General features: G+C 55.3%; 1 protein-coding gene across 5 annotated transcripts in view; it reads right to left on the reverse strand.

Moving 5' to 3' along the window:
- Positions 1-13,054, reverse strand: part of WDR25 (WD repeat domain 25) — a 144,027-nt gene that overhangs the window by 54,593 nt on the left and 76,380 nt on the right. For all 5 annotated transcript variants that reach the window (XM_036316991.1, XM_036317000.1, XM_036317006.1 and 2 more), the window contains one exon: positions 10,285-10,432. In XM_036316991.1, the coding sequence (XP_036172884.1) occupies positions 10,285-10,432 (148 nt within the window). The remainder of the gene's footprint in view (positions 1-10,284; positions 10,433-13,054) is intronic.

The following is a 13,054-nucleotide window of genomic DNA, read 5'->3' on the forward strand; positions in this document are numbered from 1 at the left end:
AGAAAATAACCAGTATTTTTAAATATATCAACATGCCATTTACGAAGAGGATCAACAAACTGCTTTGAAATCATTAATGAGTCCTAATATTTTCAGTAAGAATGACAGAACTGACTATACTTCCCTTTTTTCCAATGCAAGGAACTTTTTTGTCAGTCGGTGATTTGAAAGTAGCCCGGTTCCAGCCTCTGTTTATTCCCTGAAGTCTGTCTGAGCCACAAAGCCCCTTCCAGAAGCGTGTGGACGGGGGTGAGGGGTGGAGGGAGATGCTCACCCTCGGCCCGCTTCCACCCAGCTCTGCGAGCAGTGTGCGAACATGTAGCTCTAAAAGCCCCCTCCCCTGGTGTCCAATACTGGCTCCTGCAACTTAACAACCCCATTCAAAATCCATTGAAATTTTCATTGCAAGTATTTTAAAGCTGATTGGAAAAATGCTGTTCCCATGTTAAGGGTGCAGGTATTAGAGTTTTTAATAGGTGACACTTTACATCGAGTTTGGCAACGAAAATTACAGAACGATGGGAACAATTAAAAACATGTTTTCCTAACGTTCTTTTGGTAGAACAAATTTTTTCGAAAGCAGTTTCCCTCGTTCTCTGCTAAAGCCTCACCTTCGCCTTAATGAATGAATAAGTGTGTTGACTTTTTCCTAATACCTTCCAGAGGCCGACAATTGGCAGCCACTTGTCATCAGAGAAATTTTGGAAACACTTGACCTTTTACAAATGAAGACTATGCCTCTTTAAGCCTAACAAGCCCCTTGACGATTCTGCAACAAAATGCAATGTGCAAAGGTGCTCATGGCCATCCCGGGTCGCAGTGTCGTCGGGAGCTGGCCACATCGCGGCCTGTCACTGGTACTGGTGAGGGACTGCACACAGCAGCCCAGTTGCCCACCCCCCTCCCCCCCCAGGGGCGGTGGAGGCGAGCACAGGGCCCTGCCTGGCGGGATGATGAAAAGCCGTGTGACACTGGAATCAGAAGCGGCGCTCTGTGGGCGATGGACAATGCCTGACACCTGTTTCTGAACTACAAGAGGACTACGCAGGATTGACGTGGGCAAAGGCTGGGAAGAGATTCGCCAGCATGAAGTGACTTTAAATTGCACTAATGTTTTTGTAACCCTGCTTTCTAAAAATGAAGGATTCTAGAAAGACACGGGGAGATGAGCAGACTTGGGGTGGGCGAGTGCTCCATCCCTATAATTAGGGAAGCAGCAATTAATTGATCTGGTTGGAAACCTGGTATTCCTCGAGCTGATTCTTTTCCTTCCTGAAGCCCGTCTGGAACCCAAGAGGGTAGTCAGGACCCAACCATGATGTCCTCAGTTAGCAAGTCCCCATCCCGAGGAGGAGGAGCAGGCGGGCACCTCCCTTCCATCTCCACTCCCCCGTCTATCTGGGCCTGGGGGCAGCACCACAGGGCATCCAGGTCGGGCCTCGCCTGCAGCACAGGTCTGAAGACACTGGCTCCTGCCTAGTGGCCGGGGGACCCCACTGGGGGCTGAGGGCAGGCCCCAGTCACGTCCTCTGGGTGGAACAGGAGCTCTCAGACGCCAGGGCAGCCTGCACCCCACCAAGAAGGCCCCCGCAGGCTGAGTCTTTTCTCCTGATGGAGACGACAGTGCCTACTGCCGACTTCTTGCTCGACTGGGATTCACTGCCAATCCTGAGTCCAAAAGGAAAAACAAGCTCGTCTGCCTGGAGAAAAATGTCTCCCTCTTTCTTGGAGCACAGCACAGAACATATGCTTGTTTCAGAAACGGCAGTGAACTCGCCTAGGTTTTCAAAAAGTGCAGTGACACAGTCTTGCCAACAATGGGGAGGAGAAGGGAGGGAAAGTGAGAGCTGAGTTGCTAAAAGATGATGATTGAGCTTTTGGTGGTTAAAAAAAAAAAAGTATTTCTGAATATGTTATTCTTCCTCAACCCTCTAAGGAGACTGAGAGAGTCTATGTCTTTTCAGAACTAAAATTTTCCAGTTAGAAGACAAGCTAGAGTTTATATATTTTCCCTATTCCCACTTACCGTATAACAACTAAGCCTTTACTATACTCCTTTGTTAAAACAATTCAAAACTAAAAGATTTTTTAATTGTTAAAGACTAAGATACCCAATGGGAAAGACTAAGGGGGAATTTCTGTTTGGTGAGGCAGCCTCGGACAAGACGAGGCTCGGAAACCAGGCTCCCAGCCGCCTCGTCGGCATGTTCTCGGCAGCGGGAGGCGGTCAGCAGAGCAGCTGAGCACCCCAGGGACCCGGTCTCACCCCAGCTCTGCCACTTCCAGTGGAAGGGCCCCGGGCATGCCCCCTCGCCACGGGGTCGCACGCACGCCCTCAGGAACACAAGGCTGTCGGAGGGCACACGCAGCAGGTACACAAAGCACTCCACATGGCAAGGCAGACAGCAAACTACAAAAGGGAGCTATTGTCGTTTGAGAAACTTGAACCGGAATGACTGAATTCATCCTTGGTTACATTAAAAGCTGATGCTGAGGGATGTGGATTCTGAGCAGCAGAAACCTTGAGAGGTGGATGACTTGGAGTTTTTGTTGCGAGGCCATGAGAGCATAATGCCGTGGGCTGGCCTGTGCATCTTGCTAAGGAGATAGGGATAGAGGCTGGGAACCATTTATCGGAAAGGGTCTTGAACAGGAACCGCGGCCTCGCTAGGGGTGAAGGTCCTTGCGTGCGGAGCTGTTGCTCCTCGGACCTTTCATAAACGGAGCAGACTGCTTACCAGGCCTCTCCTGGCGACGCTCCGTGAAGCACACAGTTAGCTGGTATGTAACCTTTAACCTTGAGACTATCTTGCTTGTCTACATGTTTGTTAAAGAAAATTCTATTACTCACTGTATGCTGCTTATAGGAAATTGAGTTTTAAAATATGTAATCCACTAACACAGACTGTATTGATCTTGTTATAATGAAATCAACCAATATAAGAACTGTTGATCCTCTTGGAGTTAGGAAAAATCACTTCTTTTCCTTCCTCAATCAATAATGACACAAATAAACTAAAAATCGTCAGCAAAAACATGTTTAAAACAGAATGCAGGAACTCGATCTGTTCTCCTGACACTGTAATTAACTGCTAATGCTTCCATCACTAATATTGCTTTGAGAAGGCAGCTGGTAACACTGGCCAGCTAACTCCTTGAAGTTGTCCCTCTTCCTTTCTCAGGTGCAAACAGCAAGGTCCCCAGAGGCGACCACCCACACGCGGCCGGGGCGACACTGCCTGTCCCCCTGCACCTACCCTGGGCCACCAATCAACACACAGGGCTCCAGGTTTACAAGGGTGAGGGTCCTCCTCTTCCTCTCAGCCCAGTGCAGATGAAATCCAAGAATGGTCCCCAAGAAAGAGAAGGGAGGTCCGTGCCCCCTTCTCCAGGAGATGGCCCATTATCTCTGGGCCTGCCTGGGGCGGGCACCTGTCCCGCCACAACCCTATGTGGCAGGTGTACTTAACGCATTTCCCAGCTCAGGAGACGGAAGCTTGGCGAGGCGCAGCTTCATCCAGGGCCACGGGAGTCCGCCGTGCTGGATGGAGGCCGGACCTGCCTACCAGGACCCAGCTCTCTGTACCCCGCCGTGCCTGCCTGCGAGCTGTGCGTGACCCTACCTTGTGCTTAGCTCTTTGTGCACATCCAGAGACTCGGGACCACGTAGGGAAGACGTTGACAAGGGAAAGCTGATGTTGTCAGCTCCTGGTGATTGAGCCTGTGCTCCCAGCCAGGCGGCATATGACTCATTTCGCTAAAATCAATATCGTTACACTCATCCTCTGGGAAGTATTCAGCCAGCTGTAAATTTTTACCATCCTGACTCAAAGCTAACGAGAAAAGGAGATTACTAACTTTCAAATCAGACTCTCTGAATCAAAAACAGGGGCCATCTTGGCACGCGGGGCAGACTGGGAAGGGTGCGGGCGAGAGTCCCACCGGCCTGAACCTTCCCTCTGGATCAGCCGGCAACCATCTCAGACTCACGGGCTCCTCCACGTAAAATCGGGATGATAAAACTCGCCTCACGAGGCTGCTGTGAGAGTAATGCAGGTTAGACAGCAAGCCCCCGGCAGCTGAGAGGCCCCGTGGGCAGCAGTGGCGGCGGCAACAACCCCAGTAACAGAAGAGAGAGTGATTGTGGCCATGATTTCGTTATATCAAGTTGAGTCACTGGTCTTAATGATTTGAACAAGACCAAATTTCCCAAGTATCTTTTTTAAAAAGACTTTTCAACTTGCAAACAAGGTATGTCCCAAAGGTTTTCCCTAAGTTGATTTCCTGGGACTCAGAAATCACCCCTGGAAAGCAAACATGACATGACCACATTGAGGCTCCAGGATTCTCCAACAGAGGTCATCTTACCTAAGAGGGGTGCCAAACGGCCCCCGGTCGCAATTACACACAGAGATAAGCATCTCCACTGTGCAGTCGTGGTACAGTGGTAATGAATGAGACAGGCTGTGGACGGAAAGCCACTTCCCCTGATCCAGACGCGGGCATGCGCAGAGCTAGAAGCTAACAAGACGGGGTGGTGAGATGTGGTAAGGCCTCTGGGCACTTTCCAAGTGTGAGGTGCGGCCAGCAAGTGTTTCGCTGGAGTTTAATTACATCTGACTTAATATCCATCACCAGAGTCAGCCTCTCACTGCAAAGCTGTGTGGAAAGAGTGGAAAACAAGGGTCAGAGAACAACTGTGTGCGTGGGAGTGGAGATGGGGCTGAAGAGGGTGCAGCCCTGGAGCACAGACACGTATCCGAGAGGCTGGGAGGGGCTTCAGTGAAGGGATGAGCTTAGAAGTGGGGTCCCAGATGCAGGGGGTGGAGGGGAGGCAGAAGTGCCCGTGTGGCCCTGCCTGCATCAGTGGGCAGGAGGGAGGACAGGAGGGTGGGTGGGCAGCAGTTCAGACCTCGCTGGGCCACGAGCCCCTCGGAGCCTCGGGTCTGGACCTAGCAGTGAAACCCCTAGGACCCAAGGAGGGGACACACACACACCGCGCCTGCGCCATCAGGAGCTCGGCACCACAGGAGGCCCACGTCCAGCTCCTGCTTGTTGGGTACGTGCCTCCTGGTCCCCACAAGCCCCTGAAGGACGCCTCACCGAGCCCCTCTGAGATGTGCTGGGGGGACACGCGATCGTGGTGCTCAAAAGCTGAGAATGGAGGAGCCCGGGCCCCTCTCGCGGCCCAGGGGGCGGCCCCCTCTGAAGGCTTAGTCCAATGAGGCACCCCCCCCAACCCTGCAGCCCCTTCTCTGAGGCCCCGTGAGCCCTGGCGCTCTTTGCCAGGGTTCTAATTTGGATGCTGCTCATCCTTCCTACACCAAGTGTTCTAAAACCGTCAGGGCTAACATTTCTCCTGCTGGAGCGGCGGCTGTCGATGGCCGTGGAAGCGTCCTTCAGCCGCTCACTTAATCAGAGGGATCAGCCAAGATCCGTCTGGGCACGCCTTCCACCCAGAAGCCCCGGGGTCCTCTCTGCAGGTGGCGAGCCAGCTGCCCGGTGAGCACCAAGTGGGCTCCCCGAATCAGCTTGAGCAAACAGTTTGTCCAGAGCAGGAAAACAGATGTGGCGAGGGCACGCTGCTCCCCAGGGTCAAGAGGCAAAGCCTCCACAGTCACACAGCTGGAGCTGGAGCAGGAGGCCCACCGGGTCTGCTGGTGGCATGGCCCCAAGCACATCACCAAACACTCTAAGCCTCTGAGTCTGGGTAAAAACACTCCCCTCCCAGGCTCGTGTGGAGACGAAAGGTGGAATAAGCAAAGGGTCTGGCATCCATTCACTCATTTCAGCGTGGCCTGGCCCCGGTGAGCACTCAGCCATCTGCCCTCCGGTGTCCTTGCAGCGTCTCTGTGGTGGGGCCCAATCATGATGCAAGAGCGAGGGGGGCACGGGAAGACCCTTCCAGGAAACCAAGAGAAATGATTATTTATGTGTCCAGACCAGTGGGCCACTCATTTCCATGCGCCATAATGCCCTCCCCTCCCCAAAAGACAGGGCCACCCAGAGGAGCAGGAGCCAGCCAAGGGCTGAGGACAGCAAAGTTGCACGCAGTGGGGTCCAGTACAGAGGACACCCTCCCCATGCAAAGGGCACATGCCATCCCATCACGAGAAGGAAGCTGCTACCCCACCTACGGGCCATGTAGTCATGGAAAAGCGAGACGTGGGAGAGAAGCTGGGACTTCCTCCCAGCCTGCCCCGTCCACACAGGGAACCCGCAGGAACAAGTCGCTGTCTCCTACCGTCTGAACAGCCTCATGGGGCAGTGATGGAGGGAGGGAAGGGGGACCCTTTGCTGAGAGCCCACCATGCGCTGGGCATTCTGCAGAAAGCCCTGCACACCTCACCTCAGCTCTCCCTCAACAGCCCACCAGCCAGGCTGTCAGCCCCTCCCACAGACGCAGAAACAAGGCAAAGGGACCCGCCGAGGACATTCGGCCGCCTCTGCACCCCACCCACGCTCTGGCACACATGTGCCCCCAGCGCTGGGAAGGGTGTCCCAGACGGGCTGGCGCACAGTGGTAGAGCTGACGGTGGCACAGGAAGAGCAGGGGGTCTGCCTAGCCAGGGCATGGGCTCCAGGGGGAGGACTGTCTCCTTGACCTCAGAGGCCACTACAACCAGGCTGGGGTGACTGGGGGGCTGGTCTGTGCTAGAAGCCACACCGCCTGGACCTGAGCGAGCCCGCCAAGAACGGGGAGGAGACGGGCTGATGTGGCGTGCAGGACGCTGACTCATAAAGCAGGCGACGTGCGGGTCCTGGTGGAACTGGCCGGCGTTCCCTGAAGCCGCCTCAGCCTAATGCACCAGAGACGTTTTGTTAGGAAGATTACAGACTGAAACGAGAGCATCAAAAATAATTAATCTGTGAGCGGATTTTATTTAAGTGTTGATTCATGGTTGCTCTATAAGCCAGTGGCCCGTCAGAACTATAAATTAACGAGATAAAATGTGGCTGGACCTCCATATTTCAGGCCGGGTATTGACGTTTTAGAATCCACAGATTTTTAACGGTATTGATTGAGGACACCAGGATAAATGGTCTTGGCGCCAAATTCCCATTAACGACAATGGGCACCGAGTGACTAATTCCCGGAGCACTGCGGAGAGGACGCCCTGCGTTGCCTTCTCCTGGCAGGGAGTTCTAATTAGATTGAAATGAAAAAGCCAAATCACCAAGGGCAGAGCAAGTGAGGAGGGAGAGCACTCAGTGACGAGAAAGGGCAGGACATGGGACCAGGCCGAGAGCCAGAGGCGCTGCAGACACCTACCTGACTCGGCTGAAGAGAGCGCCAGCGCAACCTGAGCAGGGGTGAGTGCAAACAGGGCAGAGCACCCACCCCACCCTGACGGCCCCTGGTGTTTGACTGCCCAGCAAGGGCCAGACTCAGCTCTGTCTCGTCCATCAGCCCTGGCTCCATGGTGGACCACGAAGACCACCGAGACAGGCCTCGGCCCCAAGAGCTCTAGCCAGGGAGACGGACACGAAAACCAACAACCCCTCAGCCAGAGAGGCCCCATCTAGGGGCTGAAGGGCTTTCTCAAGGGTGAAACCCAAACCCCTCTTCCCTACCCCGCCCCCCAAGGGACAAAGGACATCCAACATGCTCACCACTGTAGCCCAGCACCAGGTCTTGTTCACAGTAGGTGCTCAATAAGCGCCGAATGAAGGAAAGTGGTCCTTTAACCCAGGTGGTTCGTGCCATTCCCTGAAGAGGGGGTGCGTGGAAAAGTCCCCATCACCTCCCAGACCAGATGGCAACGCTCTGAGGGCAGGGCCATGCCCTCCCTCTGCCACTGGGCACACCACAGCTATCGGGGCACACAGGGCGGGGCCAGACAGCTTCCCTCCAGCCACAGCTCCACCAACAAGGGCCAGGCAGCTGCCTCCCCTCCTCGGGCCCCAGACACACCCAACCAGCCTCGGCTACCAGGAAACCTGCCCGGAGTGCTCCAGCCTCAGCGGCAGCCTCCTACTGCCACCTGCTGTGACAGTGCCTGACTTATCAGGCAGGAGGACTGAAAGTCTATAAATTTCAGAACCGCCCCCCCACTCACACACACCAGTGTCTGTTTATCTGCTTAACATCTGTTGATTGAGAAGATAGAGCTTGACAAAGGGCCACTAGGAATCCAATAATGTTATCAAATAAACTTGTATTGGATTAACCCGGCATCACCAGGCTATGAAAAGCATCACCTCACCCCGCAGGCGGGGCGGGTGGGCAGGCGGGTGGGCGGGCGGGGCGGGTGGGCAGCAGCGCCCATGGTCCTTAGTGACCCTGCAAGTGAGGAGCAGCGCCCGAGGAATGTGCATCCCACCGACCTGAGCTTCATGACGCTCAGGCTCCATTTCTGCACCCAGATTCAGACCCCCCAGCTCCCTACACCCCACATTTCCACTCATGCCAGACAGTTCATGCTCCTGTGACCACTCTGTCCTTGCTGTTCTGTCTGCTAGAACCCACTTTCCTCCCACTCAACCACGCCCCTGCACCCTGGTTCTCTGCCCCTGATTCCTGCCTCAGCTCAGGTTCCTCTTCCCCCAAGAAGTCCTCCTTGATCTTCCAGGCTAGACTTTCTCATAGCTCCTGTGTCTCACTGCCTCACTGTGGCCTGGGTTCTCTCTGCACTGCTGTGTCTCCCAGCAGCCAGGAGCTTGTCCAGGGTGGGTCCTGGGTCTTGTTTACCCCTCTGTCTCCGATACTGAGCATGGCTTATTGGACGCACAGGCCACAGAGTACAAGGTCAGGTGGAAGGCTCGGAGCCTGGCAGGCCTGCATGCATCCTGACTCTACCTCCTGCCTCATGCCTCTGGATCAGGGTGTGAAAAAAGGATTCTGGTGGCAGCAGCCTCTAAGGGTGAGTGGGGCCTAAATGAGGCCCATGTGTAAGTCCTGGCACGCAGTGGGTACTCGGTGACAGTACCTGCTGCTGTCATCACTGACCCAATCGGCGCCGTCCCCAAGTGGCACCCTGAGCCCTGGCTCCCTCCTCAGCCCTGTGGCTCCTGGTAAGACCACAGACAGTCAGGGAGACACTCTGCTGAGAAGAGCCACGCCGTCCATGTGGCCCTGCGGAAAGGGCACAGGCTCTGCAGTTGCACAGACAGGGCTCAAGTCCCCATATGACACCCACCCGCGGGAGGCCCTGAGCAAGCTCCTCATCCTGTTAGCCTGTTTCCTCACCTGTGAAATGGAGAAATAATCGCGGGCAGCAGCCGAGGCGCAGAGCGACATGTCATGGGCACAGGCCCAGCTGCTGACACGACCGCCGGTCAGGTGACCACCCTCCCTGAGCGCATGGGGCTCAGTCGGAAGCGCTGCAAGGCTGCCCCTCTGCAGCCCAGGGCACGAGGACACTCGACGGGGGGGGACAAACCCCACAATTGCCCCTAACCACCACTGCCTGCCCTCCCTGCACCTCCTCCAAGCTCCTGGGGAGAAGCTGGGTGTCCAACCCCGAAGTTACTACCCCCACTTGCTGGGCCCCAGGAGAGGCACAGACCCCAGCCCCACCACTGCTGGGCCAGGTAGGCGGGGGCTGCCCGAGAGTTCAAAGGACCCCCAGGGCCTCCCCTCTTGGCTCTGGCAGTGATGCCCAGCAGAAGAGTGACCCAGAAGCCCAGGGAGGAGAAGGCAGCACGCCAGGGGTCGGGGCAGAGGTCTGAGCCCAGCTCCGCACTCCCTGGCCTGACCTCACCTGAAAACCACGGCAGGAGGTCGGGCTGTGGCTGGACTGGGGGCTAACAGTGCCGGCTGCGCAGCAGGGCTGGTGACGAAGTTCCCTCGCTGACTTCTGTCTCCTTCTCGCCCTGCTTGTCAAGAGCCCCCTTCGGATTTGCCCAGCCCGGCTCCCTCTCGCCCAAATGCCTTTTCAGCGCGGGCATTAAAGCAGAACTCGTACGCAGACTCGCCCTACGCGCTGGAATCATTCCTTATAGCTTTCAACGATAATGAATTGACAGGAATTCTAAACTGATTCCGACCAAAGGACACGGTGATAAAGCTGAATCTATTTCAGGACAAATTACATGTCAGAAGTTGATTAAAAAGGCACCTCTTTATCCAGCCCACAGCTTGGGGCTGAGACAACCTTGGAGCTCTGTCCTCCAGGCAGGCTGGCACAGGCCCGGCCCAACTTCCGAGGAGAGGCCTGGTTCCAGGCCCGGGCCCACCTCCCACGGCCCCGACACCAGCCACAGACGCGGGGAGGGGCTTCCCAGGGGAAAGCTGGCTCCAATACCAGAAGGGATGCCGTGGGTGACAACAGAGAAACGCACCTGTTTCAAGGTCGGTGAGGTGCAGAGCGCAGTCGAAGCCACCGCTGAGGATGCGCTGGCCGCAGGGAGACCACCGAGCAGCCCGCACCGCCTCACTGTGCAGAGAGTAGGTCTGCAGGCATCTCCCCGAGTCCACCGCGTTCCACACCTGCGGGCAAGCACAGCGCAGACGTCAGAAATGGGCCCTGCCTGCCCTAGCCGGTTTGGCTCTGTGGATAGAGTGTTGGCCTGCAGACTGAAGGGTCCCGGGTTCGATTCTGGTCAAGGACACATGCCAGGGTTGCGAGCTCAATCCCCAGTAGGGAGCATGTAGGAAGCAGCGGATTAATGATTCTCCCTCATCACTGATGTTTCTATCTCCCTCTCCCTTCCTCTCTGAAATCAATCAATATATATAAAAGGCTAATATGCTAAGTGTCCCTCCTACTGTCCGACTTGTCGCTATGACGCGCATTGACCACCAGGCGGCAGACGCTCAACACAGGAGCTGCCAAGCTGCAGTGACTTGGCAGTGGCGGTTCTTGAGTGACACACCCCAAAACCAGAGAGGAGGGAGCCCGATTCCTCACGGGGCCGCGATTCCACCTTCGGCCGTGGGTTATGTTGTTATTGGGGAACCGTCAGCCCCGAATCTGGTTTACTGCACACTTGCATTTGCGTTCCACGCCCTGTACAACAGCAACTTTGCAGAGTGCCCTCTCGCACTCCAGGACCCCTCGGGGGATGTCAGAGAGCCAGTTTCGGCCCAATCCCCGCAAGCCAGGCCAAGGGACCCCACCTGCCAGAGGGACCCCATTCACTCCACAGACAATGGGGACTGACCACAGGAGGTTGGCTCCAGGGCGTGTCCGGCCCATCTCGCCCAGTCCCACCTGCCAGCCACCTTCTAATTACTTTCCTTTCAATGTGCATGAATCCGTGCACCCGGTCACTAGTAAAAACATATTTTTTAAAAATTATTTTAAAAAAAGAAATGGGCCCCGGCCAGGGAGAAGGGTCTTGCAGTGGAACTAGATTCCCTTCAGTTTACCATCAAACCAGATCTGGAGGCTAAACTTCTCCTGTATAAAGGTAAAGGCTTGGGGCTGGTGAGTTGAGAGGAAGCTTTTCCCAAAAACTTTTCTGGGGTTCAGGAAGCCCACAAGAAAACAGTATGCCCCACGTTCTGCTGCTCAGCTACACACATTCCCCGTCCTGTGCAGTCTCACCTGCATCTCTGGCACCTCTCCTCCGAGATGGGACTCGCTCAGCCCTGTAGGGGACGCTGCACCAGGCCAGCCTCTCTTCACGGTCCTGCTTTAAGACCAAGAGCCAAACAAGAGCCTGTCACACCTGTGCTTACACGTCTGCCCGAGGGAGAGAAGGCACTGTTCCCATTCCCACCCTGGCTTTCCGTGAGGGAGTGAGGCCTGTGGCAGAAAGCCCCCAGTGCACTTGCTGACTTCTGGCATACGCTACTGAGCCCTCAATATAAACTGTTCGTTCCAAGAGCCAGGGCCACAGGGTACATTGAGGACCTGTGTTCAGCTGTCATCAGCTCGCCCAGGAAACTCCACCCGCTGCCACGGAGTCAGGAGAAAAGGCAGGCGTGCAGCCAGCCCAGGGCCTGGCCTCACCTACCACGCGAGGCTCCAAGGACTGAACAAGGGAAGCAGGAAGAGCCCCTACAGATCCCTGCAGCCGGCACGCGGGCGTCGGGCCAAGGGCCTTCCTTGCTGCTGGCCCTCTGGGCCGTGGTCTCCTCCTCCAGGAAGCGGGGATAAGACGAGCTCCACTCCAGGCAGTGGAGACCCTGCAGGCAGACAGCGGAGCCGCAGTGCTGGCGGCCTTGCTTCCTGGGGCTGGCAGGCACGCAGTCCTGGCAGCAGGGTTCCTGGACACTCTCTCAACAACACCCAGGAACCCACGCACACCCACAAACCTGACCCTAGAGAGAACCTCCCCTTTCACGATGAGAAAATTCATCCTGAAGCTTCGAAAGCACGTTTCCTGGGCTTGGAGGTCCAAGCGTAAGAAAACAAGAGGCCGAGAGCAGCCTTCTCAGAATGTTAAGAGAGCTCAGTCCCTTCTTCCCCCTAGGGAGCCAGGACCGGGCCTCAAACTGAAGAATCCCGAATAGCAGCATTGACATTCAGCAACATGGACAGGAACCCCGGGAGAAAGAGCCAGGGCCTTCAAAGTGGAGTGGATTCATGGCAGAAGGCAGAGTGCAGGCAACTGCTGTTTGTTTTTCAATACTATGTACAAGTCTGACTTACACAGGAAAAAAAATAAAGTAAAATTAATGAACTAAGATCCAAAGGCTAAGCAGTAAAAATATAATGAGTACACAGGCCATGCTGCTTATACATAGTACGATGCCATCTAAGTTTTAAAAACACACAAAACGCCACCTCACACCCATTAGGATGGCTACTCTAAAACAAACAAACAAACAAAAAATAAGCGTTGGTGAAGTGGGGAGAATCTGGACCCTTGTGAACTGTTGGTGGGAAGGCAAAATGGTCCAGCCTCGATGGAAAACAGCATGGCAGTACCTCAAAAAATAAACACAGTTACCACAGGCTCCAACCATCCCTCTTGTGTGCCCAGAGGAACTGGAACCAGGGTCTCCCAGGGGTGTGTGCACACAAATGGTCATAGTCACACTGTTCACCACGGCCAAAGGTGGACACAGCCAAGGGTCCACCGACAGACGCACGGATAAACAAGAGGGGTCCATCCATACCGAGGAGTATTACTCAGCCATAAAAAGGAAGGAGATTCTTTC

The sequence above is a fragment of the Myotis myotis genome, unplaced genomic scaffold (genome assembly GCF_014108235.1).
Source record: "Myotis myotis isolate mMyoMyo1 unplaced genomic scaffold, mMyoMyo1.p scaffold_m19_p_1, whole genome shotgun sequence".
NCBI classification, from domain to species: domain Eukaryota; kingdom Metazoa; phylum Chordata; class Mammalia; order Chiroptera; family Vespertilionidae; genus Myotis; species Myotis myotis.